The following is a 12,500-nucleotide window of genomic DNA, read 5'->3' as shown; positions in this document are numbered from 1 at the left end:
CACACACTTAGGTGAGAAGGAATTTTCCTTCTTCTCCCATGTCCACAAGGTCTACTCGAGGATCAACTTCTTTGTAGTGGGGAAATCGGTCCTCCCAGGGGTAGTGGGAGAGGAATACCTCGCGATCGTAATCTCCGGCCACACTCCACACGACATGAATGTGAGGTTGGAGACTGGCCGGGCTCAACACCCCTCATGGAGGCTGGACACAGCCCTCCTTGCTGATAAGGCTTTTTGCGATCAGCTATCACAGGCCATAGACGGGTACATAACAAAAACAATCAGAATGGGGAGGTCTCACGCTCCACATTCTGGGAAGCGCTGAAGGCAATGATAAGGGGGGGGGGGGGGATTATCGCATTCAAGGCGTTCAGAGACAGGGTGGAGAGGCCACAACTGGTCAACTCCATACTGGGAACTGCTGGCAGAGTTAAAAAGTTCCAAATGGACGTCTACCTGCTCTCCACCAGGAAAGCAGTCAACCAGCTCCGCCAGACACGGGGGACCTTTAAGGATCATGGAGACAAAGCCAGCAGCCTGCTGAGAAAGCAGGCAGCCACAAGGGAAATAGCTCAGGTTAAAGACAGAAGCGGCAGGCTAGTCGCTGAGCCAGAAAAGATCACCAGAGCCTTCACAACTTTCTACCAAGGACTGTACACCTTCGAGATCCCAGAGAGGCGCTCTGAGATGAAGCAGTTCCTCGACGGACTGGCCGTGCCGGTCTGGGGGAAGATAAGAAATGGGACCTGGAAGAAGCATTAGAACTGGGGAAGTCATGGAGAGTATCAACTCCATGCAGATGGATTCCCGGCGGACTTGTACAAAATATTTGCGCCAGCACTGGCCCCACACCGCAGAAGGTGTTCACATGCTCGCTAGTTAGGGCCACCCTGCCACCAACACTGGCCCAGGCATCAATATCGCTGATACCCAAAAAGGACAAAGACCCAATGGAGTGTGGGTCCTGCAGGTCCATCTCACTCGTCAAAGCGGATGCAAAGATCCTGGCGAAGGCCCTGGCGTGGCGGCTGGAGAGCTGTGAGGCAGAGGTAGTCACGGAGAACTAGACAGGCTTTGTCAAACGCAGGCAGCTAACATCGAACATCAGGCGCCTGCTGAACGTAATAATGACCCCATCCGGGGAGAGATGGCGAGCAGCTGTACTTGCGTCTGGTTCCCACCAATTCACTGTCTGCAATGCATTTGTGGCTTTCCAGTGGTGGTTTGTGATTTGACAGCTCATAAAAACCATCTGCCGCTTTGCTCCATTCAGGGCAGCACGGTAACACAGTGGTTAGCGGTGATACTTCACAGCTCCAGGGTCCCAGGTTCGATTCCCGGCTTGGGTCACTGCCTGTGCAGAGTCGGCACATTCTCCCTGTGTCTGTGTGGGTTTCCTCCGGGCGTTTGATTTCCTCCCACAAGTCCCAAAAGACGTGCTGTTAGATATTTTGGACATTCTGAATTCTCCCTCTGTGTACCCAAACAGACGCCGGAATGTGGCAACTATGGGATTTTCACAGTAATTTCGTTGCAGTGTTAACGTAAGCCTACTTGTGATAATAAAGATTATTATCTCCTTTCACACTTCAGCCGCCTAAGTGGTGAAATCCCAATGTTAGTAAACATTGCTCACATTAAAGAGAGGTGAGTGCAGTGCAATCTGCGCTTGAGGGGCATAGACAGAGTAGATAGTCAGAGGCTTTTCCCCAGGGTAGAGGGGTCAATTACTAGGGGGCATAGGTTTAAGGTGAGAGGGGCAAAGTTTAGAGTAGATGTACGAGGCAAGTTTTTTACACAGAGGGTAGTGGGTGCCTGGAACTCGCTGCTGGAGGAGGTGGTGGAAGCAGGGACGATAGTGACATTTAAGGGACATCTTGACAAATACATGAATAGGATGGGAATAGAGGGATACGGACCCAGGAAGTGTAGAAGATTGTAGTTTAGTCGGGCAGCATGGTCGGCACGGGCTTGGCGGGCCGAAGGGCCTGTTCCTGTGCTGTACATTTCTTTGTTTGTTCTTTGAGTGATTGGAATGCACTTAGTGCATTGTGGCCAGTGTTTACAAACATTGGGGTTTCACCACTTAGGCCACTTGGCAGATGGTTTTTACGAGCTGTCAATCACAAACCACTATGAAAGTCATGAATGGATTGCAGACAATAAATCTGTGGGATCCTCACCTTGGAGGAATGGACAGTGGAGCTGCAAGGTAAGTAGTACAGCTATAATGCTTCCCACAACCCCTGTCTGGACTGCTCTCTAGCTCCCAGGCAGAGGTCTCTTATCTGGGGGGGGAGGGGGGTCTTTGTCTGTGTGGGGGGTCATTTTGTGTGTGGGGTTCTGTGGAGGGGGTTCCTTCAGGTCAGAGGTCCCTTTGGGGATCTCCCTATTACAGTGGTCCCTGTGGGGGGTCCCCCTATTACAGGGATCCCTGGGGGAGATCAGGCCTTTTTAAAATATTTGTTCATGGAACGTTGGTGTCGCAGGCTGTGCCAGCATTTACTGCCCATCCATAATTGCACTTGTAGACCAGACCAGGTAAGGACAACAGATTTCCTTCTCTAAAAGATATTAGTGATCCAGATGGGTTTTACGACAACAGATAATGGTTTCATGGTCATATTGGAAGTTTTTAATACCAGATTTTTACTGAATCCAAATTTCACCATCTGCAGTGGTGGGATTTTAACCTGGGTCCCCAGAGCATTACTCTGGGTCTCTGGTTTACCAGTCCAGTGACAATACCACTACGCCTCCGGCTCCCCACAAGTGGAGGGGGGCGCCCAGGCAATCCGGGGATGGGGGGGGGGGGGGTGCTGATTTGCAGGTTGGGGAGGGAATGACCTTGGATTGTCTCTACAATCGCGGCCCCGGTGTGATGGACCTCGCAATGAGCCAAGGGGGCAACCGTCGCCTCCTTGGCCCACTGTGAGGTCCACCACGTCAAGTTCACGATTGTAGAGACCACAATTGAACCTCGTCCACGTGATTCCCGGCCACAGGGAAATCACGGGAGCACAGGGTGCCAGGCTTGCCAAATAATTTCCATGCACCCACTGGCGTGAAGCACGGAACTCGTTCATGCCTCCAGCAAGAGGTCGGAGAATGGCATTTGGATTGTGCCTGCCACCTATCCCAATTTTGACCCGACGCCCGATTCTCTGTCCCATCGGGGAACACATTCCGGGTGTCCCAGGGACGGAGAATCCCCCCGGTGTGCTGTGGAATATTGAAGTTGTGAACGATGCTACATAAATGAAGGTTATTTTCTTTATCAGAGTGGAAAAAAGTTTCAAACATTTTCAGGCATGTTTTAAGGTGACAGAGACAGGTGAATGAGGGATAACGCCAACCATTTTGATCAATTGGGAATGATGAAATATTAGACACCAGGGAACAAAGACATTTCAAGTATTCTGGAGTACTTACTAGGCTCAGACTTTTTCTTAGGTGCAATCTTCTTCTTGGCTGGGGCATCTTGCTTTGGTTCATCTTGGTTGGCAGTTACATCAATCTTTTTGGCAGCCACAGTGGATGGAGTAGTAGCGACGGGGGCAGCCTGCTGGACACCAACTGGGGGGACTGCCATCACAGGCACTTCCCTCATGACTGTCTCCACCATGGGTGCCATAGTTTGCTTAGAGGAGGTGCTGACTGGAGCATGGGCTGAAACAGGACTCGGGGCAGGCTCGACTTTGGCAACCTTTTTTTCCTTCTTCCTCCTTTCTTTGGATGCAGGGGGAGAAGACTCAGGAGGAGGAGGAAGAGGAGGAGAAACCGCCATAATGGGAGGCTCAATCGTTGGCACAACAGCGGGTTCAACTTCGACTTCTGCCTCCGATGCATCCTGCACTGGCTCAGATTCTGGAATTCTCCCGTTGGGCTTCTCATCTCTTTTCTTTGGTTTTCCTTTCTTCTCCACGGATTTCTCTTTCTTCTTCTTTTCTGATTTAACCTGTTGAGCCTTTTCCTGCTCTTTCTTCTGTTTTGCCAAGGCTTCTTCGTAAGAAGTTTCCTTCATGGAGAAGGTGGAGACCAAGAAGATTCCAATGGCCGAGATGACCATGAAGCCTCCGAACACCATGAAGCCTAGGGTTTGAGGGTCGTAGATATCCATGTTTGGTGAAAAGTTCTTTCTGTATCAAATCTGAAAAAAAAAGATGTAAGATTAGCATTGTTTTAGGCATGGACTCCTCATTTTAGCAACAAGGGGAGGCAGTGGCGTAGTGGTATTGTCGCTGGACTAGTAATCCTGAAACCTGGGAAAGATCTGGGGACCCGGGCTCGAAGCCTACCATGGCAGATGGTGAAATTTGAATTCAATAAATTAAGTTTGAATTAAAATGTCTAATGATGACCATGAAACCATTGTCAATTATTGTTAAAACCCCTTGCAAGAGGACCATGCGAAGAGATCTCAGAATGAGATCTTCCATGCCAGTGACAGAATCGATTTCCATGAATTAGCATAAATTTTAATGTGCCCAAAATGGCATAACTGGGGGGGGGGGTCACTGAAGCCCCGATACCGGCGATGATGGTGGGGGGACCTTTACTTACACTTTGAGATTGGGGTGGCCTTTAAAGATTACACCTTGATCTCTGTGTAGCCGAGCTTGCTGGCTCTATGAGCACCCCCCCCCCCCCCCCCCCCCCGAGTGATAATGCAAAACATGACCCCCTGCTTTTTTGGACAAAGTGTCAGCAGACCTGGAGAAAAAACCTGGCTGTTTCCATGGGGAAAAACATGCCGGTTTTCAGTCAGAACCTGACACTTTGCCATTTTGGGGGAATATTCCACCCATTAACTTGTCACTCACCGAACTGCTCTTTGTGAAAGTATGTCGTGCACAAATTGGCTACTGCCTTTCCTCCGTTAGTGTGACTATACTTCAAAAGTACTCAATTGCCTGTAAAATAATTTGGAGTGACCGGAGGTGGTCAAAGATGCTATATCAATGCAAATTCATTGTTTCTAATGAAATGACTCTTGAAGAAAAACACTGCAGAACCTGCTCAATTCCTTGGTTAGAACTATATGATTGTAGATACGCCACAACAGTGCTGGCGCCAGGATCAGTTTGTGAAATCTGGAGTGTTGCTCCAAGCAATGCGGAGGTGAATATCTCCCTCTCCCACAGGGTTTCTCAGTCTACTGGATTCTAGAGTCAGGGAGGGGCCAGATTCCAGATTCAGATCCCACTACACTGTAACTTGACAACTAGTAAAACCCTTGTATAATCGTGGCATAAAGATACTACAGGGATTGCGACAATGGGCTGAGACTATAAGGCAAGCCTTGCAAATTGAAACGTTTCTGCTACAATCCGAGGCTTTGTCTGAAACGCGCGTTTCGTTGCTGTGAGGCAATGCTGATCTTATAAATGAGAGAATCTAATTGTCCGTGGGCCAGGCTAATAAATTCTAGAAGCTCACAATCCATGCTCTCCAAATGCTAAATAAAGAAAATGTTCACATGTTGACGACATTTTCCAGCTCTTTCCACCCTCACTGCAGGAAAGTAAATATTTATTCTGGCCAGTGCCGTGCTGAGCCAAGCCTCCCGGTTCAGAGTCCGACAGTTCGGAATTTTAAGCCCTGGGTGCTTTCAATCAAGAAATAACAGAGGCCCCGGGGGCCTCCAACAACTCTGCTCATTTGAAAGTGGTAAAAAAAAAATCCGCTTCAGAGAGACGGAGAAGAAAGTCAACACTATTTACAAACGGGTCAACTCTTGCGAAAGAGAACAAAGCAAAGCTAGCAACCTAAGCACACATACCGAGGTCAGGATTTCTGCAAGTGGTTTTTGGACTGGGCCTCCTGAGAATTAGGGCCAACACTTCTGTACTTTGACGTGTACAATTTTTTGAAGACCAGATGATTTCTGTCTTCCCTGTCGCTAGTTTGAAGGGGGGGGGGGCAACAATGGGCATTTCTTTAAACAAAAATTTAGATCCCTGAGAGGGTACAATCAGGAGCAAGGGTTGCATTGGGTCAGACACGGTGAGTCAATATGAGTTACTCAATACTTCCATTGAACAGTGCCGAATGATTGTTAAGCCTCCAGGATACTGTTAATCATACGGTCTCGCACGGCCTCCAGATTTCACATCCACCATTGGTTAAGTGCTGGCTGGGACATTTACTAACCTTCTCTCATCTCCAGATGGTCAAACCACACATGACCCAGGATTCCACTCCCCAAAATCAAATCACTGACTGGCGGGATGCTGCATTAATCGGATTGTTTCAAACTTAAAAATAGATACATATCCCTGAATGTTACAGTTTTAAAAAGAGAATTGGTAAACCTGTCAGCAGGTTTGCAACTTTAATTTCAGAATTACTATCTTTACACTTCAATAGGATAGGAAGGAACACCTGGGCCTGCCAGTTCCCATGGTATGAAATGTCTCCCAAGTGCTTTGAATCAGCATGAGGCCATAATAGGGTGCAGCATAAAATCACACATCCTCACCGCACAGGACTGCCTAGGTCAGCTCTTTGAAAGAGCCATCTAATTGGTCCCACTCTTTCCCCTTAGCCCTGGGAATGTTTCCTTTCAAAAGTATTTATCCAATTCCTTTCCGAAAGTTACTATTGAGTTTGCTTCCGCCAACCTTTTAGCTGTGCATTCCAGATCGCAACAATTTACTGCCAGAACAAATTTTCCTCATAACCCCTTAGTTTTTATTTTGCCAATTATCCTAAATCTGTGTCCTTTGGTTACTGACCCACGGTACCGGAGGATAGTGTGTCCCGCTCAACTCTATCAAGACCCCACAGAATTTTTGAACACTTATTAAGTCTCCCCGGAACCTTCTCTGCTGAGGAGGTCAGACTCAACTTCGCCAATATCTTTTGCATAAGTGACAACCCTCATCCCTGGTGCCATAAATACAAGTAACTTTTTCTGCAACTGCAAGGTGAGTGGGACTGACAATTGTTAATCATTGGGCAGAATTTTCCAATCCGGCGCTAAGTCCCATGGTGGGGAGTAGAATGGAGAGAGTTTCCCTCCATGGAGGCCGGTGGGAATTTGCACCTTCTCGCGTGACACTTGTCTAATCAATGATGATGTTGATGGTTTCCCTTTGGTTTGGATGGTGGGACAAGCTGGGTGGCTTGTGAATGGCGGGACAAGCTGGGTGGCAGTACAAGCTGGATGGTGGGACAAGCTGGATTGGTTTAGAAATGGCGGGACAAGCTGGATTGGTTGTGGATGGCGGGACAAGCTGGAAGGTGGGACAAGCTGGATGGTGGGACAAGCTGGAAGGTGGAACAAGCTGGAAGGTGGAACAAGCTGGATGGTGGGACAAGCTGGAAGGTGGAACAAGCTGAAAGGTGGAACAAGCTGGATGACAGGACAAGCTGGAAGGTGGGACAAGCTGGATGGCAGTACAAGCTGGATGGCAAGACAAGCTGGAAGGCGGGACAAGCTGGAAGGTGGAACAAGCTGGATGACAGGACAAGCTGGAAGGTGGGACAAGCTGGATGGCAGTACAAGCTGGAAGGTGGAACAAGCTGGATGGCGGGATAAGCTGGAAGGTGGGACAAGCTGGAAGGTGGGACAAGCTGGATGGCGGAACAAGCTGGATGGCGGGACAAGCTGGAAGGAGGGACAAGCTGGATGGCGAGACAAGCTGGAAGGCGGGACAAGCTGGATGGCAGTACAAGCTGGATGGCAAGACAAGCTGGAAGGCGGGACAAGCTGGAAGGTGGGACAAGCTGGAAGGTGGGACAAGCTAGATGGTGGGACAAGCTGGATGGCAGTACAAGCTGGATGGCGAGACAAGCTGGATTGGATTTGAAATGGCGGGACAAGCTGGATTGGATTTGAAATGGCGGGACAAGCTGGATTGGTTGTGGATGGTGGGACAAGCTGGATGGTGGGACAAGCTGGATGGTGGGAAAAGCTGGATGGTGGGACAAGCTGGATTGGTTGTGGATGGCGGGACAAGCTGGATTGGTTGTGGATGGTGGGACAAGCTGGATGGCTTGCGCCCCGCCATCACATCAGGCACCATATTTACAGGCACCCAGACATTTAATCTGCCCACGCTGAAGGAGAAGATTCACTTCCTGAAGTGTCGTGAGGGACAGAACTTTCCCTGAAATCAGCAACGTCCCATATCGGGTGGGAAATTGGTATTTGATCCACCAATGGCAACGGTGGAATTTCACCCCGTATTGTGAGGAACATTTGTTCAAAACCAAAAATCACAGGCGTGGGTTTTACATTGGACTACTGACTGGGTGGCCTTTGAACTCAGAGCTTCAGTAACCTGGATGCTACATTTAAAGGCCACTCCTCCACAGAACTATAACTCTCAAAGGGATAGGAAGCTGCTGGGAACTGATGGCTGGCAAAGCTAGGAAAAACGCTGCCCCCACATTTAGCGATGCCTCCCTCGAGCACTTACTAGATGCACTAGGTGGCCACCATGGTGTCCACCATCAAGCAAGATCACCGATCCAGAATGATGGCGAGGGTGTGGTGGCAGCGGTGGTCAGCTCCAGTGCCCTCCAAAAGAGGACAGCCATCCAGTGCCACCATTCCACCAGGATAAGCCACTCTTCTTATCCTTCTCAACTCACATGCTCATAGAACAATCACACATCCACAGGGATCTCACTCACTGCCAGCTCAAGGGACATCGCCACTCACTCTCCCATACATATCTTCATCTCCCCTGTGGAGCGTGTCCTCATCCTGCCCACAGCAGCAATCGCCACCCACAAATGCCAGGAATCCTTCTCACCTGGCCTTCTGCTTACACTCTCCCCATCTGTCTTCATGCAGGACAAGCTGGCGCACCACAAATAAAAGAGATCTCAGACTGGTGAAGGATGCCCAACCTCAAGTTCCTGACAGACTTTAAAAATAGAGTAATTCGCTGGCTGGCGAATATATGGACCATTCCTGTGCCGATGGTGAGGTCGACGGCACTCAACCAAGTGAGGATTGAGCACCACAATATCCATCAGACAACCGTGCTGTGAGTAATATCTCCTGTTTCTCAGGCCCCTGCCACACATTAATGATCTCTCCTTTCTTTCACTTGCACATCCGAGAAGCAGCGGAGGGGATCCATGAGTCAGGTTCTCGACTCCAGCCCGAGAACACAATGGAAGAGGAATTCACAGAAACCAACATTGAAGATGCATCACAGTGCTCACCCACATCCTCCATCAGCGCAGAGACACACGCACCTCAGTGGGACCTAGTTGTAGAGTAGCCTCAGGATCACAATCTAGGTGAACACAGCACATTAACTGATCCTCAGCATGTGGAGGCAGGGGCATCCCAGGGTGCTGGCACTCGGAGGACTGCTAAAGGCCAGGAATCTGCTGAGTCCGAGTCAGATGACAGGCCTCTAGACTCGGTCATAACTCAGTTCTGGAGCTCCAAAGCCAAGGTTGGGAAAATCAGTGATGTCTGCTGCACTCCTCAGATCGCAAGGCACAATGGAGGAGTCCATCCACCTTCAGACCGAGATGATAGTGCCAGCAGGCCAACACACTGAGGTCAACACTGGTAGGGTAGCGACAGTCATGGATACCTTGGTCCAGGACATCAGTCCTGCACTCGGCAGGAGCTTCACTCCATCCAGTGACCACAGCAACTCTAGCTCCATAGGCTGGGGAGGGTGGCACTGCCACACAACAGCACCCTGAAAGCAGGCCGGGGTTTGCCAAGGTCATCATAGACAACAGGGCTTGGCAGTCAGCTGCCTCTACCTCTACTGTGGTGGTTGTGGGTGCACTAGGACCTGGCGGTGGGGTTAGAAAGGTCAAGGAGTTGTTAAACAAATTCGGCATGGGTGTTAACCGCTTGTACATAATGTTGACCATTGTAAATATACTCCCAAGATTGTCTCCTGGGCTGGAATTCTCCGATCCCGCCTGCAGCTGGGATTCTCCATTCCCGCTGCAGTGAATGGAGTTTTGGCTGAGCACCAAGTTCTCCATTCTCGCTGGCAGCAGTGGCGGGCGAACGAGATGGGAGAATCCCAGCCCTTCACTGTGGCTCCTTGTTACGATGAGCAGTGTTTGTGCTAATCAAGCGTGATAGTGTCACAGTCCAGGGCCTCTCCCCTGTACAGGGTATAACCTTCTGAGCACGGTGATTGTCCAACTTCAAAGTCACTCTCCAGTCAGTGATACCAGTACCTCGATGTAGCTTGTGTTTGCTGCGAGAATCTCAGACCCAAGCTAGGTTCTGTGGTGTACTCTCAGCACATAGTCATGGGGTGTGCACCCCGGGGTGTGCCCACCCCGCCCCACACCGTCTCGTCAGCATTCCTGAGTGGTAAAGTTGTGGTGCTGAAGGAACAGACAATGAAGGCTGCCAAAAGATCAAGGACTATTAAAGTCCATGTGCTCACTGTATCTCAGCAGCAACTCCATGATATGACCCGACCCTCTTCGGAAAGCATCTGTGCACTGCTCTCAGTCTGACAGGTATCAGACATTTCTAGATGCAATGTGAAAATCTTGAGTGCCGTCAGTGCATCTCATCATCATTCTCCTGGAACCTTGTGACAATGAGTGTCTCACGAGCACGCCTGCCTTGTCTGGCTAGTGCAATGGCCTCATCACCTTCATCCTCGCCTTCCAGGACCTCATCACCCTCATTCCCGTCGACGTCCTCAGAGGAGCAAACGTGCAGTTGTTCCATCTCCTCATCATCCAGGTTCCCCCCTCTTTGCATCACCAGGTGGTGTCGCGCGCAGTAAACCACAATGATGCGTGGCACACTCTGAGTCGTGTACTGGAGTGCTCCATCAGATCTGTCGAGGCACCAGAACCTCGCTTTCAGGATCCCAATGGTGTGCCCCATCAAACTCCGGGTTGCAGCATGAGCCTCATTGTACTTTCTCTCAGCTGGAGCCTGAGGCCACCATGTGGGCATCATCAGCACATCCTTTGCTGGTAGCCCTTGTTCCCGAGGAGCCAACCCTGCAGCCTAGTGTTATCTCTGGAGGATGTTAGGGATCTAAGACTTGCTGAGGATATACGAACTGTGGACACTTCCAGGGTATCTTGCCAAAAGAGAGTGAAAGCCTTTGCTATTCACTTGATGATTGTTGCCAGGGAGATACAAGAGCTACATGAGTGCAGTTGTCAACACCCTAGACCTGTGGGAATCGGAAATCTCAGCAAATCCAGGCACACTTGCTTCCTGACTTGCCTGATCTCTTTCAAAGTTGACAAAATTGTGTGCCTTGTCAAAAATGGCATCCGTGACCTCTTGGACATATTTGTGGGTGGAGCTTGCGAGATCCCACATAGATTCCCAGTGGAGGCCTGGAAGGAGCCACAAATGTGGAAATTGAGTATTGTGATCACTTTCACTGCCAGTGGGCGCCCTCGTGGCATCAAATTCTGCAGAAGGTGGCATATGTGCGTGCCAGTTCCCCTGGGATGTACAATTGCTGGCGACCCAGGTTCTTGCACATCTGCAGGTAGCACATGTGCCTTCTGTAGACCCTGGTCTTGGGATTGGCCTACAAATGATGGGGTTCATCCTCTGCTTGCAGAGGGGTTCCGGCCGCCCTTTAGTGTTGAAGGTTCTGCTCCTCCCTTGGGCGAGCCAAGGGACACCGCCTCATTCTCCTTCTTCCTTGCTGCCTATAAGCAATAAGACAGCCAAGGAGATCTTCCTGATGGTCTCCTGACTGCGGTATGAAAGGCATAAGCTCAAGGGTCAGCAATCATCTCCTAAGGACCACTCTTTGTTAAGCCATCGCCTGCAGCTGCCTTTCAAGGCCCCTTTACACATGTAGAAGAGTCCTGGCCACCACATGGATGCCCAATGTTTAGTGCACATGATAGTTGACCATGCCACCACCCCCCCCCCGCCCCCACCATCCTGCACCAAATAACCAGGTGGTGGCAGCTTCAGTCACTTAACTACATCCTGAACTCTCATCTCAGGTGCATATTTAAGGGAGCAGTTAGTTTCACTCAAATATGTCTACACCAGAGTATCCCAAGGCCCGGGATGGAATACCCGCACCTGGGAGACCTCGCCATTTAGCATTGGTTTCCACAAACGTGGAGCACGCGTAACAGCACTTGGGGGGTAGGAGTCTCCCGGCGATCGAAGGCCCCCAGGTGGTCGGGCTCTGGGCAGGGTGGTAACCTAGCACCCCCGATGTCAGCCTGGAACCTTGGCACTGCACTTGGGCACCCTGACAGTGCCATTGCTATGGTGCCCAGGTGGCACTCACAGCCAAGGTACCCGGGTGGTAGGTTGCCATGCCGCGGATCGGGCCTGGGAGTGCCCTGCCATTATGAGGTGAGGCGAGGGGGGCTCGAGGACCCCTAATTGGCAAGTTGGGGATTGGGGAGTACGGATGTCGCGGTGGGTCGAGAGATCGGAATGGCATTTAAAAAGGAAGTGTGGCCTCAGTGCCCCCCCCTCCTCCCAAACAAGGTCCTGGTTGATAGCGGAGTTGTTCTCGGCACTGCAGGCTCATAGAAACACACCG

The 12,500-nt window shown here is 50.4% G+C and overlaps 1 protein-coding gene across 3 annotated transcripts in view; it reads right to left on the bottom strand.

The window, feature by feature from the left end:
* LOC140420007 (ribosome-binding protein 1-like) overlaps positions 1 to 12,500 on the bottom strand; it is a 195,039-nt gene that overhangs the window by 155,269 nt on the left and 27,270 nt on the right. For all 3 annotated transcript variants that reach the window (XM_072504044.1, XM_072504038.1, XM_072504042.1), the window contains exon 2: positions 3,433 to 4,150. In XM_072504044.1, coding sequence (XP_072360145.1) covers positions 3,433 to 4,120 — 688 coding nt within the window. In that variant the 5' untranslated portion in view covers positions 4,121 to 4,150. The remainder of the gene's footprint in view (positions 1 to 3,432; positions 4,151 to 12,500) is intronic.

The sequence above is a fragment of the Scyliorhinus torazame genome, chromosome 1 (genome assembly GCF_047496885.1).
Source record: "Scyliorhinus torazame isolate Kashiwa2021f chromosome 1, sScyTor2.1, whole genome shotgun sequence".
Taxonomy (NCBI): Eukaryota; Metazoa; Chordata; class Chondrichthyes; order Carcharhiniformes; family Scyliorhinidae; genus Scyliorhinus; species Scyliorhinus torazame.
Note: the sequence above shows the minus strand (reverse complement) of the source record. Positions and strands in the feature narration are given on the sequence as shown.